The sequence below is a fragment of the Octopus bimaculoides genome, chromosome 1 (genome assembly GCF_046866305.1).
Source record: "Octopus bimaculoides isolate indiv1 chromosome 1, ASM4686630v1, whole genome shotgun sequence".
NCBI lineage: Eukaryota > Metazoa > Mollusca > Cephalopoda > Octopoda > Octopodidae > Octopus > Octopus bimaculoides.
Window position 1 is genome coordinate 154,267,456 of NC_142928.1, and position 25,536 is coordinate 154,292,991.

Below are 25,536 nucleotides of genomic sequence, written 5' to 3' on the forward strand. Positions count from 1 at the left end.
GATATTTTTTTTTTTATTAGATGTTTCAATTTATGGTTTTAAAATTGATATTAAATTTTTGATGCCTCAATGGTAAGAGTTTGACTTTATGGCTTAGCTAAATTTTTATTCAACTAAGTTATTTCTGTTCTTGCTAAAAAAATCATCCATTCATTTCGGTAATACAAGAAACTCTAATTACTTTTAAAGATCTAAATATTCAAAGTAAACTTATCTTATTTATGTATTGCCCAAATTAATTATTATAAAATGTTCTCTCATTTAAAGTTTTAATTTGATTGTGCTAAATTAATAGAAATTTACTCTAGTAATTCACAGATATACTGTCAATCAAGTAATAACTAAATGAGATCCAAATTGAAATTTAGTTATTAATCATTTAGATATCATTCTGTTACAAATCATATTTATATGCAAATAAATCAAAACATTTAAAGCATATTTAAGAATTACAAACATAGGTGTCTCAAATAAAATCAGTGCAATGAAAGAAAACACAATAGCATGCTCAAAATATCAAAGAAATATACTGAATAAATCAGGGAATATTTTTTATATAATCTGATAATGTGATATCTAATTATGCAATGCTGAAAACACAGTTTTAATATATAATATTTTAAAATTTATGTTAATACATAATTAAATAAATGTACTCACAAAATAAAGAAGCATTTTAAGTGGATTATACTTTTGAAAATCTAATGACTTGAGAAAGTAATAATCCATATTTAAATAGAATCATTAGTTTTAAAGAAGTTTGCAACTGCTTTATGCCATCATATTGAAGATATTATATTTGTCTCAGTACATTTAGTGGAATAAAAGACCATATTAGATATTATTATAAGAATTTTAAAAATTAAAATTAATATCCTTCATTTTAAAATTATAACTTAAAATCATAATTTAAATTGATTTGCTTTATTTATGTTAGAAAATTCATAAAATAGTAAACTTCTATTCCAATATGGATAAAATTATAATATTCATAAAGAATTTTAACATTTAAGTAGAAAATCTTTTAAAAGCACAATGATTTTATGTTTTAGTTAGGAAGTAATTTAACCTTGGGCAAAGAAAACTGTTTTGATTATATTTTAATGACTAAAATTTCAGAACGCTTTTATAAATATCTTATGATGTAATAGAATATCAGAATTAGTTTTCAAAGGTGAAATAAGGAACCTAAAATTTGCAGTATTTATGTAGACACTGCCAAAAAGTTACACATTTTTAAATTTACATCATAGAAATAAATGATAACAACAATAACAGCAAATAATGATGATGATGATAAAAATAATAATAATAATAATAATAATAATAATAATAATAATAATAATAATAATAATAATAATAATAATAATAATTTCTTGCATTAATAATAATAAAAACAACAGTAACAACAATAATTATTCTAACAGGAATAAAATTTGGGTTAGGGATAACAGACAATAAAATCATCTCTAGTACTTGAATGGAACTTCATCAACCCATCGACCCTGAAGGATGAAAGGTAAAGCTGAACTTGTAGGTTTCTGAAGTCAGAACATAAACATCAAGGGCTAATATCATAAGGCATTTCATCCAACACATTAATGATCTTGCCAGTCTACCAGTAATAATAGAAATGATGTCAGCTAAAGTCAACTTTGCCTTTCCTCTTTCCAGGATTTCCAAGTAAGTATAATCTTGCTACTCCTGCCCTTGGGTGGAGTTCTCCATTCATATTGAATTCCTTCATAGTTCTTCTGTCTAGCTTTGCTGCTGGGTGTCTAAGTAATGATACTGCCCAATTATTTACAGCCTTCACTAGGTTCAGACTATTTAGCTTTGACTTCATTAGCTTCCTCACCCCTCTGATGTACTTCTCAATTTTCGTTTTCATTTCTAGAGTTAGTACTCTGTCAGATTCTAATACTCCTAAATGATTATAACTCTCTCTTTTCAATGATTTTAATGTCTGGCCATCTGGTAAGTGGATGTCTTCACTGTTGACTACGTGTCCCCTTTTTGTAACTGATATTGTACACTTATCTATGCCAAATGCCATGCCTATATCTTTGCTGAAGAGTCTTACACTCTGTATTAAGGAATCTATCTCTTTTCCATTCTTACTAAAAAGCTTTAGATCATCCAATGGTTAAATTTTCCCTTTCTATTTCTGAAGTGATACTCTGCCTTTGCCTTCTTTAATACTAAACTGAGGAGAATCAAACATAAGACAAATATTAAAGGAGATATTATTTCTTTTAATTACATGTTTTGCTGGAACTCCTGGAGTCTTGCATGCATAGTGGGCTTGCTACCTGCAGCCTACTGTACCATGCTATTCGTTCTTTTCAGCTATCTAATACTTTACTGATTATTCTGGCTGAGCCAGAATAATCAGTAACAGTTCTGCTGGGCACTCTATTCCAATTTCCTTTACATTCCTTTTAGTGCCTTCTGATACTGTTCCCAAGGACCCAACAATAATTGGCATTATCTTCACCTTCTTCATTTTCCATAGCCGGGCTATTTCCTACTTAAGAGGATTGTATCTATCTATGTTTTCACCTTCCTTTTCGACTATTTGTGGGTCAAAGGGGCAAGCAACGTCAACCTTATAGCATATGTGGTGCACCTTGTCCACCACCACTAGGTTCGGTCAGTTATGGTCTAACATCTGATCTGTTTGGATGGGAAGATCCCAGAGGATTTTGCTAATTTCTGACTCTGTCACTCACTGTGGTTTGTGCCCATACTATGTCTTGCCTCTTTCTAGCCCCCATTTTTTGCACAGTTTCCAATGGATCACTTTTGCTACCTGATTATATCACCACAACTTGTAGTGGTTTGGGGCAAGTCTTGGGCATTCATTCGTGATATGGACAATGGTTTCATCCACTCTATTGCAGATGTGACACAGTGGAGACACTTGCTCATTCCCTTGGTTGACCCTCTAGTTCGTGGCCAGAGCTTGGTCCTGCACTGCCAGTATAGTGCTCTCAGTCTTTTTTTTTTGGGGGGGGGGGGTTCCTTTCATCAGCCAATCCTGCCTATTTTTTCCAGCAACTTCTGTTGTGGCTACATGGAATTGATTGTGTAGTCCTTTCTTGCATAATTCTTCTTCATGTCCTTTTTATATTTCTTTTGTTTTCCCCTTTTTCTCTGCTCTCAATACTCTCTCGTTTCTGTCACGAGCAAGGTTTCCTTACTTTGGGCTAGGTAACATTATTATTATTATTATGATTATCATTATCATTATTATTATTATTATTATTATTATTATTACTACTACTACTACTTCTACTACTACTATTACCACTACTACTATTGTTATTATTATCATCATGATCATTATCATCATCATCATTATCATCATCATCAGTGGATTTACAAAATTAGTAGGGTGTCAGACATAAATGTCTTGTGACATTTAGTTATATCCCTCTTTCTGAAAGCAAATTTTGTCAGGAGTTGATAAAGAAATGGAAATGACTGAATCAACTATCACACAAAATAAATTGTTCTTTGTTAAGAACCTATGTAGAAAACCATTATTATTATGCATGAATATGTAACATTAGAGAAAGAAATAAGAAGATACCTTGCCTTTGCTTAGTCCAAAGCAGTAGAGCAGTAATTAAATAGACATCAGCAATTACATTAATAATGAAAATGATAAAGATAACAGCAACAAATAAAAATAATCAGATAAAGCTAGACCTTTAGTGGGAAACTAAATCCCTTGAAGGAAAAATATGCACTGAGAATTTAAAACAAAAGGTTTATGAAAAATTCTCATTTGTAGCTGATTAACCATAGCCTAAGATAAAAAAAAAAAAAAGAGTTCTGATAAATTCAGCAGTCTTCACACCTATTTCTTTCAGCAAAACCTTCTGAAAATGAAGTTGACCAAACATGCAGAATACATAGATTATTTATGTGAGGAATCCTCCACCAGGATATTTCCATTGGCATAAATGTCATAAGTATGAACATGATGTGGTATAGAGAAAGTTCAATACAACTGCACAATATGATTCCGTTTACAAAGAGGGGGATTATAACTGAACTTCTAATCATAGTTTTATATGACAAACAAAATAAGATATATATGTACAATGATTGCTAAACCATATCTTGAAGAAGGAAGCCTATTAAAGGAACCAAAATCTTTCAAAATGCACAAATTTAGAAGCAGAAATAGCAAGTCTCTTTCACGAAATTTTAGCAATGTTTATGAGGCTTCCAATAGTGTTTGTCAAAAGTGGAGAGTCCTTACAAGAAAGATATTTTCATAACGAAAATGCTTCATGAAAATTGAGACTATGAAATAGCTCCTTTCCCTGTAAATGGTTATTTTGACATTTAAGTGTATTTGAATATTATCAGATGTAGTGGTCTTCATTTATAAAAGTGATTATGTGATAGAACAATCAAAATATTTAAAAATAAAAAAGTGAGGTCAAAAGTAAAATGAAGACATGTCATCTGTGCAAAAGGAAACAGGATCTGTAGGACTAATTAAACTGTAAATCATTGATAAAAAGAAAATACTGTAAAGTTAGAGATCTTGGAGAACACCAGGCTTTGTAGTATAGAGGAATGTGAAAGTACTATCAATACATGCTGGGTAAAATGTTTTGTGGCACTTTGTCTGCCTTTAAGCTCTGAGTTCAAATTCTGCCAAGATTAACTTTGCTTTTCATCTTTTCAGGGTCAATGAAATAAGTACCAGTTAAGTACTAGGGGTTAAGCTTTTGACTAGCACACTCCTCGAAAATTTCAGGCTTTGTACCAATAATAGAAAGGATGGATATTATTATCATTATTATTACTATCATTATTATCATGATTATTATTATTATTATTATTATTATTATTATTATTATTATTATTATTATTATTAAGGTGGCAAGCTTTCAGAATTGTGAGCACATTGTATAAAATGCTAAGCGGCATTTCCTTCAAGTTTTTAGCTCTGAATTCAAATCCTACTGGGGTCAACTTGCCTTTCATCCTTTCAGAATCGATAAATGAACTATAATTCAGATACTGAGATCAATGTAATCAGCTAATCCCCTCCCACTATAATTGATGGCCTTGTGTCACAATGTGAAATCATTACCACTACTGCTACATGATAATAGTTTCATGACTGGAAATGAATGCATCCTATTGAGCAGGTCTGTATAGGAATTTTGTATTCCACATTTTGTCAAGAGCTTCCTTTTCTAATATGAAGTGCATCGGCCTTTGTTTTGCTGGATTGACAGTGAATTTGGTTTAACAAACTCCATATTTCTGAATACTGAAAAGAACTGACATGATAAACACATATAAATTTTTTGAATATTGGAATCTTGCCAACCTATAAAAGTAAAATCAAAATGATACACAACTAAAGTGCTTCTAAGGGCATCAGCTGTGCAATGCATAGTTCTTAGAATCAGACTGTTGAATGCTTATGTATATGAGGACATATAATAAATTTATTGAGTTAATTATTTTTGCATATATTTTTGAGATTAGCTATTTAGAGCACTGTTTGAATTTTCCAGAAAATGTACCTCATCTGTTATGTTTCCACCAAGAGAAAACATAAGAGAATAAAAGTCTGGAAAATAGAAACTACCAATTTTCTTTTCTTACTCTTTTTTCAAACTTTTCCTCATGAAGAATAGACTACAACTATTAAGAATATGCTACAGTTTGGCTGAAGAATAATACATATGTTTCTTACTTTATTAAAATAGTTATATTTTAAGGATCTAATCTTCATTTTGTAATAATTTTAAAGACTATATACTTCAGAAATAATATTATTGAATTTCATATCAAATTTGTGTTAAATTTTAGGTTGAATTCATGATGATTTTGGATTTTTAAACATTGGAAACTGTACCACAAAAAGTACAGAAGCAAATTCCAATATCATGCATTATATTATGAGAGAAAACTTAATAGTGCAATGGCAAAAGTGTGTGTGCTAAATAAGTAATGTCACAGTGTGGGATAGTTATAAATAATGTGCCACATGGGTTCATCCTGTGCACAGCACTCAGCTTCTTGTTTATAATTGATTCCAATTTTCAAAGTAATTATGCAAAATATTTTCTGGTGACACCAAAAATTACCGCTCAGTGTGTTGGTGGAAGGTTTTGATTTGGCTGCAAAAAGACATCAACAAATTGATGGCATAAAGTGATACACAAATATTAAGGTTAGGTATAACAACAATTAGAAAATTTATAGTCTTATTTAACACATAAATATGAGTAGTATCAATCTCAGTAATTTGCAACATCGTTCAACAAAAACAGCAAAAATAAACTTAAATAAGCTTGAAATTAAAAAATAATTAAGCCTGTAAAACAAGTTGATCTCTAATATATATCTTATATAAACATGCATCTGAACTCACCTATTTCTTCATACATTTCAGTTTCTGAAATAAATAAGTATGACATTTATTAAGATGTTTTAAATTATAAATTTTATCAAATCTTAAATATGTACTGATATTTCATATTTTTAATGTGTAAATTAGTGCCAAAATTTATTTTGGCTGAAAATTTTTCATCAGTATCCTCTACCCATTTCAAATAAATAATTTATTAATACTTAGATGCTTTGTTTTAGATTTCCAAAATTTTAGCATCACTGGATTTAACAATTCTGAAACCTGTACAAACTAGATCCTCTAGAAAGTGCCACATTAATCAAGATCATAAACTCTTGACTCATTAACTATCAAGCTCTCAATAAAATGTATTAAAATTGAATGGAATTCATTTTTTTTTTAGCAAAACAAAAAATCATTTCAAAGACAAGGAAGATAATTATTGCCAAAACAAAACAACACAAATTTAATGTTACATAATATTTGAATATTAAAAATTAAATTTTGAATCATAAAGAAAAGATTTTAGTAAAAAAAATAATGGCATATTTTCAAACAGAAAAGCCCAAAATACAACATGAAGTCTTCCACCTAACAATACATATTATTATAAAATGGTAAGTAAAAGTGAACATAATAGTATATGAATCTACAATGATGCAATTGCTTTAGTCTCAATACACTATCTCAGATCAAATAATGGCCATAAAAATGCAACTCAATACTATATTTTTCCTTTGAGAAGAGAAGTAAAAAATTATTTATTTGCACCAACTTCTTAAGCACTGGACTTCTCATGCAACTGGCTTATGGATAATATTTCAATATATTTTCAGGTTTTTAATTTTCACCACATAATATTCTTTTTTAAATCAGGAAAAATAGCATTTACAAAACATAAAAAGAAAGAAATACACACCTTCAACGAGTTTAGATGTAGTTGTAGAGACTGTTCCAGCCACACAAGTGTAATCTCCTTGATCTTCCACAGTAACATTGTTAATAATAAGTGTGTGCACTTTCTTATCTACTTTTAGCTCCATGCGATCATCAAGTTTTAGTTCCTCATTATCTTTCAGCCAAGTTACTTTTATATTTTCCTTGGACATTTCACAAGTGAATATTGCTGTATTGCTTTCAGTGACTCTCACTTCACATAACTGCTTAGTGAATCGAAGAGTGTCTTCTAAAAATTAAAAAAAAATTAATTAGGAAATATTTTAAAATATAGTTAATAATAATAATAATAATAATAATAATAATAATAATAATAATAATAATAATAATAATAATAATAATAATGATAATAATAGAAGGAGGGTAGAGATGAGTTAGGTTAACACTGAAAACAGAGCTCAATGCAAAAAACAAGATACTATGTATCAACACTCTAGCCATCACAGTTATAAGTTACAGCTACAGTATTCTTAACTTGACTCTAAATGAACTTATCAAAATAAACATGAAATCGAGAAAAATAATGACAGGATTTTGGATGCACCACCCAAAATCTGACACAGAAAGGTTATACAGCTAGAAAACTATTACAAAATAACCACCATAGGACTACAGAAATACCTACTTCAGAAGCAAGGAAAACTAATACAAATAGCAACAAAACACAAACAAAGCAAAAAGCTGTTTTTAGACTTTAAAGGAAGCTGACAAATACAAAAAAGAAGTCATAGTACCTAACAGCTATGAAGAAAAAAGAAGGAACAACAAAAGCTATAAAACAACTGAAATCCAAACTAAAACTGGAACAGCAATGGATCATGATAAAACGATGGCAAGAAAAGCTCCTTCATAGCAGATACTGGATTAAATTAAACAGAAAAGAAATAGACAAAGCAAAATTCCAACAATGGCTGAGAAGCTCAGAATTCAAAGTAGGGACTGGAGGATTTTTAATTGCAGCACAAGATCAAAGCCTTCCCACCTAAAATTACCAAAAACATGTAATGAAAAGAAATACAAATACAAAAGAAATACATTTTCAACTGCAGAATATGTGGAGATGGAGAAGAAACAATAAATCATATTGTCTCTGGCTGACCAATCCTAGCTAAGAAGGAAAATATTCACAAACACGACAGAGTTGGGACCTATATACACTGGCAGTTATGCCAACACTATGGAATAACAACAGAAAAAAGATGGTACAGGCACACACCAGAAAACTCTGGGATATGCCTATAAACACAGATAGAGAAATTAAGGCCAATAGGCCAGATATAGTTGTCATAAATTACTAAGAAAAAAATGCCTTCTACTCAATGTATCAATACCAACAGATGACAATGTTTCTCTAAAAGAAGCAGAGGAACTTCCAAAATACAAAGATATAGAAATAGAGGTAACAAGTATATATATAACATACAGTAAATAGCACTACTAGGCACCACACACATCCTCTGTAAAACACTTTCAATACAGTGAAAATAAGACGACAACAAACCACAGCACATACCCAAGGCACACAGAGCTGCACTCAGTAGTGCACTGAAAGCACGTGATAAAAAGAAGACTACTTAATAATAATAATAATAATAATAATAATAATAATAATAATAATAATAATAATAATCACCATCATTACCAGGAGGATTATTTTCACATCTACTTTTCCATGTTGATATGGGCTGAATGTGACATCCTGAAGCAGTATAGTATAACCAGATGTCTTCAGATGACAAACCTTATTTGTTTTTTAAAGTAAAGTATTTTATTCTATCTTTTCACATGCTGAATCACCAAACTGCCAGACTATTCAACATTTCTGCACCCCAAAATGCAGTAATATGAAGATATGAGGAGACTAACACACAAGCTCACATATGACAGGCTTTTGTGTATCATGAAGTTCCTTTCAAAAAGCATTAATCAACCTGAAGATAAAGTTACCCTAGAAGTTATGGAGTGTGATTGAATTGAAAACCACAAGAAAGTAGATTTCTTAAGTATACAGCCATGTTTGTAACTATGAACTGATCTAAAATAATTTCCCTTTTGTAAAGGAGTACAAGATATTTATGAGTTACGTGTTGAAATTATTTTACTGAAATGATCAAATTTTGTAGAATAAATTACCAGGACTGTCCATATTGTATGCATCCTGATTATTTATCTTAATTATTATGACAACATCAATGGTGAAAGAGATAAGTGGTGGAGCCAAAGGGATAAAAGTTTTGAGAGAACAAAAAATAAAGAATGATGTAAAAATGTATTCAATAACCTTCCATTAAAATAACACATACCTTCTACAGTCAAATAGGATTCTGTATATAATTCTCCAACAAAACATCTATATTCAGCTGTGTCTTCATCTGTAATATCTTTTATTCTTAGTTTATGAACTTTTCCTTCATTGATGATTTCTGTTCTTTCATCACTTGTTATTTCTGAGCCATCCTTTGTCCACACAACCTCAACATTTTCAAGTGATTCACAAATTAATTCAATTGTTTCATCTTTAAAGGCTGTCATATCAGTTAATTTCTTTGAGAATGCTATTTTCTTTTCTGTAATTAAGTTAAAATTCTAATTAATATAAAATTTTAAAGAATTATTCTGAAAAGTTAACTACAGGAACACTTGCATTACAAGAGTATCCTGGAAAATGCAAAATCCTATAACACAGAATCCTATAATGCAAAATTAATTTTCCCATTGATTTTCATGTTATAAAATGATAATACATTCCAACAAATAATTTCAAACAAACAGAGTACAATATGAATACATAAAAACATTTAAAGTGAAATATGTTAAGGAATATATAAGAAACGTCTTACATCCATTCTTTGTTACATTTAATACCCAACTGTTCTCCCAGTTCACTTTTACAGCCCATGTCTCATTAGAGTGCAATACCACACACCTTATGTATGCTTCAAACCATCTTCCTTTCATATAGAGTAAAACTGTCTTGCTAACAAAGACAACCTCTTCCTATTCTAGCAATGTTTCTGCTCCAAATATCTCCAGCAGCAACAGTAGCTATTGTTGTTTGTATTATAATCAACTATCAACTATAATTAATAAGCTGACTGAGCAGTTTAGGAACTTCATTTCATACATGTTCCAATCATTAATTATCCTATGCAACTGTTGTATCTGAAGTTCTACCAAATTCCTAATATCGTTTTTGCACATATTCCTTAGAATGTATGCATTCCTCAGCTCCTACTCAATCCTTTTTTTATGTATATTACTAGATTTAAAGCCGCACTCCGTGTGGACTTTTAAGCTAGCTCCTGCAGAGGGTTAATTTGGCCTGCAGCCCAAAACTAAAGAGAGTAATAATAATAAAGCATTTATTGGTACTCTACCAATATGGTATTACTTTGAACTTAGTTTCAATGAAAAACTTGTAAATTTTTGCACTTCTTTTAAAATTTGAATTTTCAACTTTTAGCATATAACAAATCCTCATCCAGACTTGATCCCAATGCTGGATGTTCAAGAACCAAATGAAGAGCAGATTTTCAATCCTGGGATCATCCTGATTCCAAAAAGATATAATATGTCTATGTAGTACAAATGTAAACTGAGATACAGGGGTCCTGGACAGAAAGACAGAATTTCATGTTTATTATTATAGAAGTAAGGAAACTTCCCAAATTTCATGCTCTCTATTAGTAACTCTTTAGTCTTTAACATTTGTCCTTTGAATCCAGGATTGTGCTTTTGAATCATAAACTTTTTCTGTAACTCCATAGCTCTCAACCGGTTCTACTCTGAATACCAGATCATTAGCATATAAAAGTTACCAAAAGTAACCGGGATGAACTCTTTATAAATTCAAGAACTGTAATGAATGGTCAGGTGCAGAGGTCAGTACCCTAGTGAATACCCACCTATATTATTATTTGTTAGTAAATTAAGTTATGTTTTGCTTTTGCTGCTAAATTATCATCTTCATCATTTACCTTATTTTTTACCAAGTGAAAAAAAACAGCAAAATATCAATTAAATCAATTATTACAAATGATAATAATGTAATCATTGATGAACTACAAGTAATTTTATCATCATTAGATACATTTTACAGCTCTGTAAATGTTTACAATATTTTCTGCACAAGAATATTCAAGTTGATTTTCTAATGTAAAACTATTTTATGATATTTCTTTTCACTAAAAACTTCACCCTTTTCACCAAGCTTCAATTTTGCTGAGTTTTTATTTTTTACTAGATTTCAAAATTTCTAAAAAGAAAAAACTAATTAAAAACATTGATAGGTGAATGCCATTTTGATATACTAATCTTCCTAAACCATCTGCTTGTTTGTAGCTAGAAATCATATAATAATTGTGTTGTTTTTTTAGTTATTTATATTTCATTTTATCTGTCAGCAAATAATTAAAACAGTAATTTTTATCTGGTATGGAATTCAAAGTATTTCTAAAAATACAAATATCTTTCTTTTTTTCATATGTAAATTTAAACTTGATTGAAAAGAAAACATCATACCATGTACAATCAACTTTGCTGTAGTTGCAACACCATCTACAACACAAGAGTATTCTCCAGTATCTTCCATATTAACATGGTTTATAATAAGTTTGTGAAGTCTTCTGTCAGTTGATGTCTCAATTCTGTCAGTGTCACTCAGTTTCTCACCATCTTTCAGCCAAGTAACTAAAACATCATCTTGAACAGAAACACATGTAAGAATAGCTATTTGTCTTTCATCTACTGTGAGACATTTCAACTTCTGTGAAAAACCAGTTGTCATTTCTGTAACATAAATAAGAATTTATATTTAAATACTTTTATTCAATTCAAAGGTACATTTAAGTATACTAACATACATAGTAACAAATTTTATTAGAGTAATTAGTAATCAAGCAATGCTAGAATATGAGAAATGCTCATTTCATTAATTCCATATGTTTCTAATTTACAGCACATTTCTCAATAAATGAGCCAGAGATGATCAAATGAGTACTGTCCAGATTACAAATCAAAGAACTGTAAATTCATATTCTATCAGCTGTGTTAATATCAATAATACTCAAACAGCTAAAATCCATGGAGTTGTAAATAGCTTCTAGATGGGTGAACAACTCACTACTATAAACAGGATGAGCAATGTAAGAATAACATATCTTTTGTCAACTTAGAGAACAGAATTCAAATCTTAATGTGAGTATAACTATAGAACTGAGGAAATCTGAAAGGTGATATGCTCTAGTTACACTATATGAAAATGATATGTTTATTACAAACATACCTAATGAGTATAGAATAAATGTAAATGAGCTGGTCATGTAAGTTACTAGACTTTAATAATTTGGGTTTATCAATAGCATGGAAGTTTTTTGTTCTGCATCTAGTCAAGACATAATTTTACATATCCAAGTTAATCTATTAGGAAAACAAATATAAGGTTCTGCTGAAAAGTTACTATTGATAAACCAGAGCAAAACTTATCTCTTGTCATTTTAATAAGAAATGACAGACATCACATTTTGCCTTTTTTCGATTGATTAAATTATAAATTATATATATACGTATATATATATATATATATATATATATATATATATATATATATATATATATATATATATATACACATGCACACATACATACAGGGTGCAGTGAATAAATTGTTGTCTAAATTACACAAAAATGAAAATAACACTGACATTTCATTTTAACAGATATTTTTACTAAAATTCCATGAAAATATCTAGAAATACTAAGTAGTAAATTTATTCAATAAAATCGTGAATGGCTTCAGCCACGGTCTTCAGATGACTTTGGAATCTCCTGCAACTCTTCTGAATGGTCTTCTTGTTTAAGTTGGTGAATGCTGTCATAATCCTTGCCTTCAGTTCATCCTTGATGTTACAAGGGGTTTTGTTGGTCTTTTGCTCACTACACCCCACACATAGTAATCAAGGGGATTACAGTCTGGGGAGTTAGGTGGCCAGGGGTGATGTGGTTGCAGAAATTGTTTGACAGCCATGACTGGGTTCTGCTTGTGTGGCATGGTGCAGAGTCCTGTTGCCAGACATAAGGTCTTCCAGCAGCCACCCTCTTCACTAAGGGCAGCGCTACCTCCTCCAGGCATTTGATGTAGGCCTCCGTTTTAAGTCTGAGGCCATGTGGGAAGATGAATGGAGACAACGTCACCATCACTAGTGATCACTCCAAACACCATGATGTTGATTGGGTATTTGATTTTTATCACTCTCAGTATATGTTTTCGGGACACAGCAAGCCAATAGATTGACACCCAAACACTCTGAAATGTTCTTATTGGAGCTTCCAGCACGAATGCCAAGCATTACAGCATGTCATTTCCAAATTTGTGGCAGTGTGAATTGTGTCATGGAGCTGATTTTCTCATAGACAGTGCCTAACTGACCCTACTATACTATGTAGTCGATAAAATCAAAATAAACAATGCACATGCATGAAATTAAAAATATAAAATGGTGACAATTTAGCCATCACACCTGGTATGTTCTTTTATTCCCTTATTCTTTTATTTGTTTCAGTTATTTGACTGCAGCCATGCTGCAGCACCGCCTTTAGCTGAACAAATCGACTCCAGGAGTTATTTGTAAGCCTAGTACTTATTCTATTGGTTTCTTTTGCTGTACCACTAAGTTACAGGGATGTAAACACACCAACATCGGTTGTCAAACAATTGTAGAGGTACAAACACAGACACACAAACATATACACACATATACATACATGTATATATATATATATATATATATATATATATATATATATAATGGGCTTCTTTCAATTTCCATCTATCAAATCCACTCACAAGGCCGAGGCTATAGTAGAAGGCACTTGCCCAAGGTGCCATGCAGTGGGACTGAACCCAGAACCATGTGGTTGGGAAGCAAGCTACTTACCACACACCCATTCCTGCACCTATATATATATATATATATATATATATATATATACACACACAATATATATATACACACATAATATATATATATACATATACAATATGTATATATATATATCATCATTTAACATCCATCTTCCTTGCATGCTTGGGTAGGACAGATGACAAGATTTGGCTAGGTAGAAAAACTACCCTAGGCTACTGTTACTGTTTTGACAGGGTTTTTGAGGAGAGGAACTTGTGTCAGAGGATGAAAGGTTAGAGTCTGACAAAGAGACAGAAAGACAGAAACAGGTGTCTTGACACAATAGAGGAGGCATTAGAAGAGGTGATCCAGTATCAAATGATGAAAGGATAGAGTGTAACAGAGAAATAGAGAGGCAGAAATAGGTGTGTAGCTATAGAGGAGGTACATGGTTACCCAATGAGAGAGAGAGAGAGAGAGAGAGAGAGAGAGAGAGAGAGAGGAAAGAGATTGAGAGTGAAAGAGAGGTACAAGAAAGGAACCAGAAACAAGTGTACTGATGTAAAGGATATATTTGGTTACCTAGTCACAGGAAAAACAAGAGGAGAAAGTGACCAAAGGAAGAGAGAGAGAGTAGGAAACAGCAAACAGTAGATGAGAGACATGTAGTGCTGAGTGCAGAGCCTGGTTAGAAAAATAGGGTTGGGTGTTGGAGGTGTGGGGAGCAACAATACAGTAAGCAGGGCAGTGAAGGCAAGAAAGGGAATGGGAAAACAATCATGTTTTATGAAGAGGAAATGTGAGGAAGAGAAAGATGCAGTTAGAAGAGGAGTTGTAGTTCAATTTCATTGGATAGAGTGGGTGACAAGTGTGCTGTTACATGTGGGTTAATAAATAAAGCAACTAAACATTCTGCCCGAGAGCAAATAAACAACAACTAATTAAATCTACATTTTAAAATTATTTTGCAGTATTTTATAATATTAATACATTTTCTCTTAAAAAATATTTGAAATAAATCAATTTTTCATATACCGTTTACTTTCAGTTTTGCTTTGGTTGAAACACCATCCACAACACAAGAGTATTCACCAGAATCTTCTGTATTAACATGTTTTATTATAAGTCTTTGAAGTCTCCCATCAGTTGTTGTTTCAATTCTATTGGTTTCCTTCAAGGGCTCACCATTTTTCAGCCAAGTAGCTAAAACATTGTCTTGAACAGTGACACATGTAAGAATGGCCATTTGTTTCTCATCTATTGCTAGATTTGTCAACTTTTGTGAAAAACCAGTGGTTATTGCTGCAAAATTTATATGGTATATAGTTAATATTTTGTACTTCAATGCATAAATGTATACATAGTAAACAAAATTTAAGAAAACTTAACAGGTTTATATCCTAGAAAACAGTATATTTTGAAATGGATACACTCCCATGAAAACAGGAAGAACATCTAAATGGATAATATGATTTTCTTTCATTAATTTCTTTGTGGTAGCACCTGTGTTTAAAGAAAATTAACAACTGTAATTATAAAATAACAGATGTTAATTTTATTATTATCATCATGGTTAAATATCCACTTTTTCCTACAGTTATAAAGCTGAAGATATTTATGTGTTGCTAACTTTCTATGGTGTGTTCTGACAACAATATCATTAAGCTTTTTTTGAATATCATTATTAGATTAAGTTTGCCCATATACCATTTTCAGTGTTATATCTACACTTTTCAAATATACTGCATATGGCCATTTCTAAGTTATCACTTGTGAATGCAGTCACTAACACATTAGTTTTGATAATGTGCCTTTAATTCAAAATTCTGTTTCTGTATTACATATTTTGCATAAACTGATACTGACACAAGTATGGCCCCATAGTTTAGAAGCTTATTTCCCAATTATGTGGCTCCAGTTCAGTCGCACTGCACAACATCTTGGATGGTGACAAGAAGGGCATCTGGCTGTAGAAAACCCTCCTCAACAAATTCTGTCTAACCCATGAAAAATTGAATGTTAAAATGATGTTAATGATCCAAAAATGAAAACTAGAATAGCTGCATATCAAAACTTGATACACTTAGGTGAAACAATAGATTTTAAAAAGAAGCACTGATTGATTTATAGCTTCAGCTATATATTCTTCAATAAATATACCACAAACCTTGACCTAAGTTTCATCACACTAAATTTTAATATCACCAAAAGCGCTTGCAAATCTACAGGATGTGGAAAATTGTTTTCATTTTTACTGATATAAAGTTACCTCTAATCTCCCAGGTACTCACAGTCATTTGGTGAAGTATTATTCAGTAACCTAGAACAAATATAAGTTGGTCCGTTCACCTTAACAGTATAAGGCAACAGTATTGCTTTGACTAACTTTAGGATAAGAGTCATTAATTTTAGTCTCCTATAATTTCTTTTGTCGTACAGCATTTCTCATAGAGGAAGTGTAGATCTCTCTAAATGAGTAAGAATTGTAAGGAGGGCTGGGACAGACAAATTACTATATTTACTAAAATTAAAATAGCTTAAAATTTTTTAGCATGTCCAGCACTATAGGAAAAAAGAAACATTCTATGGATACTAACTCTGTTTTGTCTACTCATTAATAAAAAGGAGGTGAACCCAAAAAAGTATACTATTTTTGTAGGAGGGCCGGGTATTAACCATTTACAGAACTACTGGTTATAAAACAACAGGAATGCCATTATAGAAGTTAATAATAAGCTTGCTGTGTCAATCATCTAGAGCAGAATTTTATATATATTATATTCAGCTTAAACAAATATGGTAATGGATTTCTCTATTTGTTGTTTTTAAGGGTTAGATTATTGAGAAACACTGAAAACTGGTGTTTTAGCTTAAATGTAAATTTCACTACTTTTACTGACATAAAGTTAATAATTTTACTAATATGAAAATACTTTTTAAAAACAATGTCAGCATACCATTTACTTTCAAGTTTGCTTTAGTGGAAATATCATCCACAGTGCAAGAATACTCTCCAGTATCATCAGCAGTAGTATGTTTTATTATAAGTTTATGGAGTCTTCTATCAGTTGTCATCTCAGTTCTATCAGTTTCCTTTAACTTTTTGCCATTTTTCATCCAGGTAACCATGACATCACCCTGAACAGAGACACATGTAAAAATAGCCATCTGTCTCTCATCCACTGTGACACTTGTCAATTTTTGTGAAAATCCCGTGGTCAGTTCTGAAATATAATACAATTATTATTCCAGTGAAAAACAATATAATTGCTCTAAAATCAAAAAGTGTTCTTCAATGTATTTATGTTTATGTGTACTACGATAGATAACTATATAAATATAGTTAAGAGATTGTAAATTATATACTTCTTAATAAACTAATACAGAATTCCTATTAGTTTTTTGTTGCACAACAATGGATTCTACTGATCATGAAAAATTCTTTTATGATTAGATGCTACTTATGGTATTAATTACTGCTTCTAATTAACAGGCCAGCAATTTTCGGGGAAGTGGGTTAGTTGATACCATCAACTCCAGTAGTCAGTTTCAGAGTTGATGAAAGACAAAGTTGACCTCAGCAAGATACAGATTGAGGAAATAAAGAGTCATAACTAAATACTGCTAAGCATTTTGTTCAATGCTTTAATGATTCCACCAATTCATCATCCTTGATACAGATATGAACAATTATAACAGTAGTTATTATTGTTAATTTATAGAGTAATAATAATAGTATAATAATAATAGTTTGCAAGCACATGGTATACATTTAATGAACTCAGCATGTGATGTTGTTTCAAATTATAGTTGGAGCCTTTTCTTTCGACTTATGCCAATTTTACTGGGAAATGAATAAACACCCTAATATGCTATTCCTTCTTACAAACATAAAACTTGTGCCAAATTAGAAGAAATTACAACCAACAGAATTCTTGAAGGTTAGCAAAGAGAAGAAATGTTATGTTCTTGATATTCTTATATATAATATTAGCAGTATAAAATATTTCCAGTTATTAGCTAATTACTTTGTGGAATGAGACATTTGATGTAGCACTAACTACTTGGCCAACAGGTAAAGAAATGCAAATGTCTGGCAACATTCCTGATACCAAGCACCTAATGTTAGTCTTTGCTTGACCAAGGACAACAGTTGTTTTAAAGAGATGAACTATGGAAAGATATGCCTAACAAACAGTGACCACAACCAATCCCTTTCTAAGAATTCTGCAAATCCCATATCCTCAGTACTTGTCTGAGAACCATTTGCCATGGCTTCCCAAGCCACTGTATAGAGGGTTTGGACAGTTAATGAGCCTTTTAACCAGTCAAAACATCCTTTCCACAGGAAGTGAAAAATCAACAATCTCAATTTAGCCATATGAATACTGGTGAAATCAAATTGGTTCAAAAACTTATTTCAGTATGGTACTTTTTTTATTGATCTCTATTATTGAATTCTTAAGTCATTTTTTTTTCCAATATATTCATATCTCAAAGAACAAGAAATTCACATACTAATTAAGTAATTAAGAGAGACTCCCTTGTTTCAAAATGACAAATATAGAAACTTATGGGACCATTATTTAAAAATGCAACTTTAGATGTGCCAGCTTGGGAGCATCTAGCTGGCTAATGCTTGTCCTGCTAAAAATAGTAACCAAATTTTTCTCATATTACACTTCACCATCTTCAAAATAAAAGTATACACCATATAATATAGTCGTACATTGAGCATGTATGAAAAGATATGATGATCATAGTCAAAATGCTTACTTTGTCAGAAGTAACCTTGGTTAAACAGCAACAATAAGACTACATCGTTTTCTAGTGTCATGAATGAAAATAACATTTCAACTGTCATGATTTCCCTTCAGGGGAAAAAAAGAAGAGAGGGAGAGAGAGAGTGCGAGTGTGTGTGTGTGTGTGTGTGTGCACGTGCATACTCATGTGCTCATATGTGTATGCATGCATATGTGCTCATGTGAGTGTGCATGTGTACACATGCATATACTCATGTGTGTGCATGAGAGAGAGAGAGAGAGAAAGAGAGAGAGAGAGAGAGAGAGAGAAAGAGAGAGAGAGCATTCAATTTGCTTAAAGAAATATTGCTGGATAAGATAAATGATACATTTTTCAAACTCAGATGCTATACAATGATATATGAATTATATTTAAGGTTAATTACCATTCACTTTCAAGTTTGCTGTAGTAGAAATACCATCTACAACACAAGAGTATTCTGCAGTATCTTCTGCATTAGCATGTTTTATTATAAGTTTGTGAAGTCTTCTATCAGTGGTTGTTTCAACTCTTTCGGTTTCCTTCAAGTTCTCACCATTTTTCAGCCAAGTTACTAAAACGTTATCTTGAACAGTAACACATGTAAAAATAGCTATCTGTTTTTCTTCTACAGTAAGACTTTTCAACTTTTGCGAAAAGCCAGAAGTTTGTTCTGTAATATATATGAAATCAATAAATTTATATGAATCACAATATATATATATACTAGACAAAATTTTACAATTGAAGAAAAAAAAATAAATGTGAAAGTAGATACAAGTTTTAATGATGAACCAGGAAGGTTTATCAATAGCCATGATTCTTGTTCAACACAGAAGTAGCTAGGTTATTGAACTACCTGTTAATTAATCCTAATATATTTTGCCCAACCAGTGAATTCAACCTTACTATGGTTATTTTTGATGTTAAAAGCAATGAAAATTATACTTCTTTGCTAAAGAGTCTTCTATATGGACAAAACGTAACCTATTCAACAGCTGTCACATTATCAATTTCTTCATCAGTAACAACTTTTAACATAGCACTTAAACACATTGAAAATTCAAGGATGATTTTCACTATTATGCCATACACAGTATCTTTTTCTAAATCACATATTCTTTATGTCACCAAAAAATCATTAAGATTTGATTTCCCTTCATTATTGGTCTACATTGACAAAACTCTATCATATCTAGGATTTGTAAACTTATATGATCCCTAATGTCACTGACTGCCTTCAGAAAAGAAATATTTGTCAGCAAACTCTTTTACTTTTTCATAATCAGACTCCAGATCTTCACCTATTTTATGCTGTATTTTCCTTCATTACTACAACAGATCCAGTTCCTTTGAAACTAATATTACTGCCATTCACTCAAAAATATTCTTATACTATTGATACTGAAAAACTTTCTCTAACATTACAAAGTGTTCTTTTCTTTCCAAAATCATAGCATTGAAACCCCCTTTATATTTCATGTTTCTTTAGTTTTACACTTTCATCAAGCATATCTCATGCACATTATGTTCAAAATAATACAGACTATAAAGTATAAATTGCTTAGTGTTCAGAAAGGCTTTCGAAAGCTGGCTTAATAAAATATGAAAACAGTTCTCAAGTATGTTATGTGTTATGTATGAGAATATATCATTCTCTGTATCAAAGTTATTAACAGGATAATCTAACTATAAAATTTTAGTAAAAATTAAGGGAAAATATATGTCACTTTGATACTTTTCAGCTGTATTCCATAAAAAAATTAATGTATAATATATCTGCAGGAAAAGGAACAATGATGTGTTTATTCTATGAACCATTTAACATATTAAGAACCTAATAAATGTATGTTCACTCACCATTTACTTTCAATTTTGCTGAAGTTGAGATGTCATCAATAACACAGGTGTATTCACCCTCATCTTCAGCAGAAACATGTTTAATAATAAGTTTATGAAGTCTTTTATCTGTTGTTGCTTCAACTCTTTCTGTTTCTTTGATCTTTTTGCCATTTTTAAGCCATGTAACAGTGACATTTTCTTGTATGCTTACGCACATGAAAATGGCAGTTTGTTTCTCATCCACTGTGAGACTTGTCAATTTTTTCGAAAAGCCTGTGTTTATTTCTAAAACAAAAAAGAAGCTCTCGTAAAAAAATATTCTTTATTAATAAACTATCAAAAAACATGTATAAACGTGAACAGGGTATGTTCATATAGAACAACCAAGGATTTTAATCCAACTCAAGACATTTTTTATCAATCACAAAGTACAAATTTAATAACAATACAATTTACTTTTCACTACACATATGCTCATTTACAAACACACACACACACACATGTTTATGCACATGCCAGTTGTAGACCTTTTATGCAACAGAACTAAAATCTATGAAGCTTAATGCTACCTAGATAAGGAAGGTAAGTTCATGATACTAATTCAATATTATTAATATAACTGAAATGGAAAATTTAAATTTCTCAAAGCTCATCTCTGCTCCCTTGTCATACACATTAACATTACTTATATCATTAACATTACTGTTATCTAAGATCTGGTGGAGAATGCTTATAAAAAGGGTAACTTACCATTTACTTTTAAGTTTGCTTTAGTTGAGGCTTTCTCGATAACACAGGTGTAGTCACCCCTATCTTCAGCAGTAACATTTTTGATGATAAGTTTATGGAGTTTTCTGTCAATTATTATTTCTGTTCTGTCAGTTTCGATGATCTTCTTGCCATCTTTCAGCCAAGTAACAGAAGGATATTCCTCTGCACTTATGCATGTAAAAATGGCCATTTGCTTCTCATCTACTGTCACATCTGATAGTTCTTCCAAAAAGTAAGCACCAATATCTAAATTTCAAAAACATATAAAAATCATGAAACCAAAGAAATGTAAAAGAACATAAAATATTTCAAATCAAGCAAACTATAAAAGCTCTCGTCATCAAATTTTATATTATAATCCTATGATCATAAAATGTTAATAACCACCATCATCTCTATGATCATCAAAATCATTTTATATATCATCATCATTTAATGTCTATTTTCCATGATGGTATGGATTGGATGGTTTGGCAAGGTTTCTACAGCTGGATGCTCTTTCTCATGCCAACCACTTTACAGTGTGTACTAGGTGCTGTTTTTTTTCCACCAGTACTAGTGAAGTTGCTAAGTAAGTTGCAAAACAGAAAATGAACAAGGATAAACTCCCATGACTAAGTGGGGGAAGTAGTTGAGAGGTGGGAGGTGGCTTTATGTCAGATATTGAAAGGCTAAAGTATGACAGAGAGAGGGACAAACAAAAGAGTCTTGCAACTGAGGAGATACATGGCTACTCCACATTATGTAAAGGTGGGTGGGAGTAACTGGTAGGAAGTTTAAGCTAGCAGTGAAAGGTTATCCTAAAAGAATAAAAGTACTTATAAAGATAGAATACCTAATTCATTTATTTAAAACAATTTTTTTTTTAAGAATTATGTCTAAGGTTTTTTTTTTTTTTTTACATATCTGAGGAAAGTTCTCTCAAAATAGAAGTCAGCTTGATAAGTAAGTCTGATAAAATTAATATGGCAATTGAAAATTTGGTTGTTTGTATATCACAAGAATACTCAAAAGAATGAATGTTTATGTAAAGTTTAAGTAAAACAATATTGTACATTGAGAAGAACTGTAAATGTGATTCAGATTACTCTTTTCTTTATATTTTGCTATTTACACTTTGGCCTGATGACATTAAAACTGAGACTTGTGAAATTTTAGGCAGTTTTTGAAAAAGTCAAGAAATAAATATATATCATTTCCAAATACATCAATTTTCATAAATCATTCATCTGAGATGGTTTATAAATAACAATGACTTTAGATCTACAAAGTGTGATTTATAATCTGAATTGTTGCTGAAATGAGGAATGAGTGTAGGTAAGAATTTCAAGAAATGCAATTCTGGATAGGAGAGCTTAGGTAAAAAATTTAATACTTGTTCAGATAGGTCAGATATTGCTGGTAAAGAGATGAAATATATTGTGAAAGTGCATTGAAACAAGTTTAAATATGAGTATTATGGAAGTAAAAGTTCTAAGACACAGATATTCTGGTATCAATAAGTAAGACAAAGAAGGTGTATCTTGTTAAGTGTCATGTTTGAAGAATAATAGTTCAAGAGAAATCAAACACTTACCTCCAACTTCAAATTCAAAATCAGTTGAAGTTGTACCATATTGGTTTTCTGCAATACAAGTATATTTCCCCATATGTTGATCAGAAGCATTTGTAAATTTCAAAATATGTCTTCCTTGTGCTTCATATATTATGATATCTTCTCTGTTTGTAAGTATTTCCTCATTTTTCATCCATTTAATGTGAGGTTTGGGGTTACCTATTAAGAAATGTTAATGCAAAATAAATGTGAACCTTACAAAAATATGAACTTATATGTATATTTTAGTTTTATTTCTTGTGAAGTTAAAAAAAATCATTTAAAAATAATTTTTAGTTTTTTTTTAAAATAATTTTTAGTTTTTAATGAAGATGTTTTAATAATATTACATTAAAAGTAATTTCCAGGTTATTAAGCTCATCATTGTTTTTCTTAATAGTTTATCTAAACATTTCAGACATATGATTTAATAAATGATTCATATTTTATGTTCATTTTGTCTATAGCAAAATGTTTTTAACCCTTTAGCACTGAATTAATATGCACTGAATTAATCACGCATTGTTTCGAAGAAACTATTGTTTATTTTTAGAAAGACATTGAAGAGTAAGTGTGAGAGGCCAAATCTGGCCAGTTTGAACATAAAACAGATAGAATATTTAAACCTGACATGACCAGTTTAAATGCTAAAGGTTAACACTGAAATTATTCTAGAATAAATCATAATTAAGGATAGTAATGCAAATGTAAAAATAATATTCTAGATTGAAAGACATTAATTAAAAGTTATCACTATTTTTTTTTTTTTTTGTTCAAAGTAAACTACCAACCATTTTACATAATAAAACCTTATGTCCTTGTATATTTTCTAAGAACAGACATAAAAGAAATTAAAAAGTTATAAAAGTTGAAATATATTCATTTATTCTTACCAGACACTGCACAGGAAAATATACATGATTTGGATGTTTTAACCTTCTGAGAAATAGGTTCTTCAAGGAACTTTGGTTTTTCTTTTAAACTGGCAAAAAAATATGTAACAGATAAAATTTAAATTCTTGTCATTTAATTTCATTTATAATATTGACTTTTCATTAATAATAATAACAGTCTTTAGATCCAATTTCATTGACATGTGGCAATTTCTTCTACTTTTGCTTTCAGCATGTATACTATATACATACATATATATATATATACATATATTAGGTTGTTTTACATGAAATGTTGTATTTGAAAGGTAACAATAAAATGTTTCAGAAGCATTAGGGAACTGATTTATTTACTCAAAGTATGATCCATGTTCATTTATGATGTTTACCCAACGTTTCTCTATGTCATATATTCCATCTTTAAAAACAAAATTCATCGTTTGCTGTGATACACTGTCCGAATGCTTCAATTACCTCTTCTCTATTTAAGAATGTTTTATTGCTTATGAAAAGCTCAAAATGCTTAAATAAGTGATAATCAGTAGGAGAGATATCAGGGGAACAAGGAGGATGTTGCAAAATCTCATAATTCAGGCTTTGCAACTTTTGGACCGTAGCTTGAGGACTGTGAGGACGTGCATTGTCATGGAACAAAATTAGGCCATCTCTGTTCACTAGACTGGGTTGCTTCTTTTTCAAATTCTCATGCATACAATCAATTTCTTGGCGATATGATGTTGCTGTTACCATTTTTCTTTGTTGCAAGAATGAATAACAAATAACTCCCTTTGCAGTCCACCATACAGTGACCACTAACTTTTTAGGATGCAATGGTGGTTAGGGTGGTGTTTAGGTGATTTTCCTGCATCTTAATCACTGTCCTGTTCTCCTGCTGTTGTCAAAGAATATCCGTTTCTCATCACAAGTAATGATTTGATGCAAAAATGGTCTTTTTCCAGTTGGAAAAGCAATAAGAAGCACACTTTGAGCGTCTGCTTTTTTTTTTTTTTTTAATCTCATTCAGTTGATGTAGAACAAATCTATCCATTTTCTTAACTTTTCCAATTTTTTACAGGTATCCAAAAACAGTTTTCAAACCTTTGTTCTTGGATTTTGTTCAACCAAAGCATTTAATCCATTATGCTGAATAACTGATTTTGGCCTACCCCTTAGTTTATTTTAAGGCTATCATCTCCTGAATGAAAGTTCTGATGTCTGAACAGTTCTGATGTCTGAACAGTTCTGATGTCAACAAAACCATTATCAAAGGCCTGCTTGATATTCTGTAGAGCTTCTGTGGCAGAGTGACCCAGTTTGTACTCATACGAGAAAATCACTCAACATAGTTTGATTGTTATCATTTTCATAAGGTCTGTGGGTACGAATTTTGTATACCAAATT

At 30.9% G+C, this 25,536-nt stretch overlaps 1 protein-coding gene across 1 annotated transcript in view; it reads right to left on the reverse strand.

Moving 5' to 3' along the window:
- Window positions 1-25,536, reverse strand: part of LOC106869541 (uncharacterized) — a 502,813-nt gene that overhangs the window by 421,919 nt on the left and 55,358 nt on the right. Inside the window, exons 5-15 of the mRNA XM_089360195.1 lie at window positions 24,136-24,224; window positions 23,225-23,422; window positions 21,628-21,894; window positions 20,896-21,162; window positions 19,442-19,708; window positions 17,211-17,477; window positions 15,289-15,555; window positions 11,873-12,139; window positions 9,655-9,918; window positions 7,314-7,580; window positions 6,416-6,439 (exon numbers count right to left, since the gene is read on the reverse strand). Of these exons, the coding sequence (XP_089216321.1) occupies window positions 6,416-6,439; window positions 7,314-7,580; window positions 9,655-9,918; window positions 11,873-12,139; window positions 15,289-15,555; window positions 17,211-17,477; window positions 19,442-19,708; window positions 20,896-21,162; window positions 21,628-21,894; window positions 23,225-23,422; window positions 24,136-24,224 (2,444 nt within the window). The remainder of the gene's footprint in view (window positions 1-6,415; window positions 6,440-7,313; window positions 7,581-9,654; window positions 9,919-11,872; window positions 12,140-15,288; window positions 15,556-17,210; window positions 17,478-19,441; window positions 19,709-20,895; window positions 21,163-21,627; window positions 21,895-23,224; window positions 23,423-24,135; window positions 24,225-25,536) is intronic.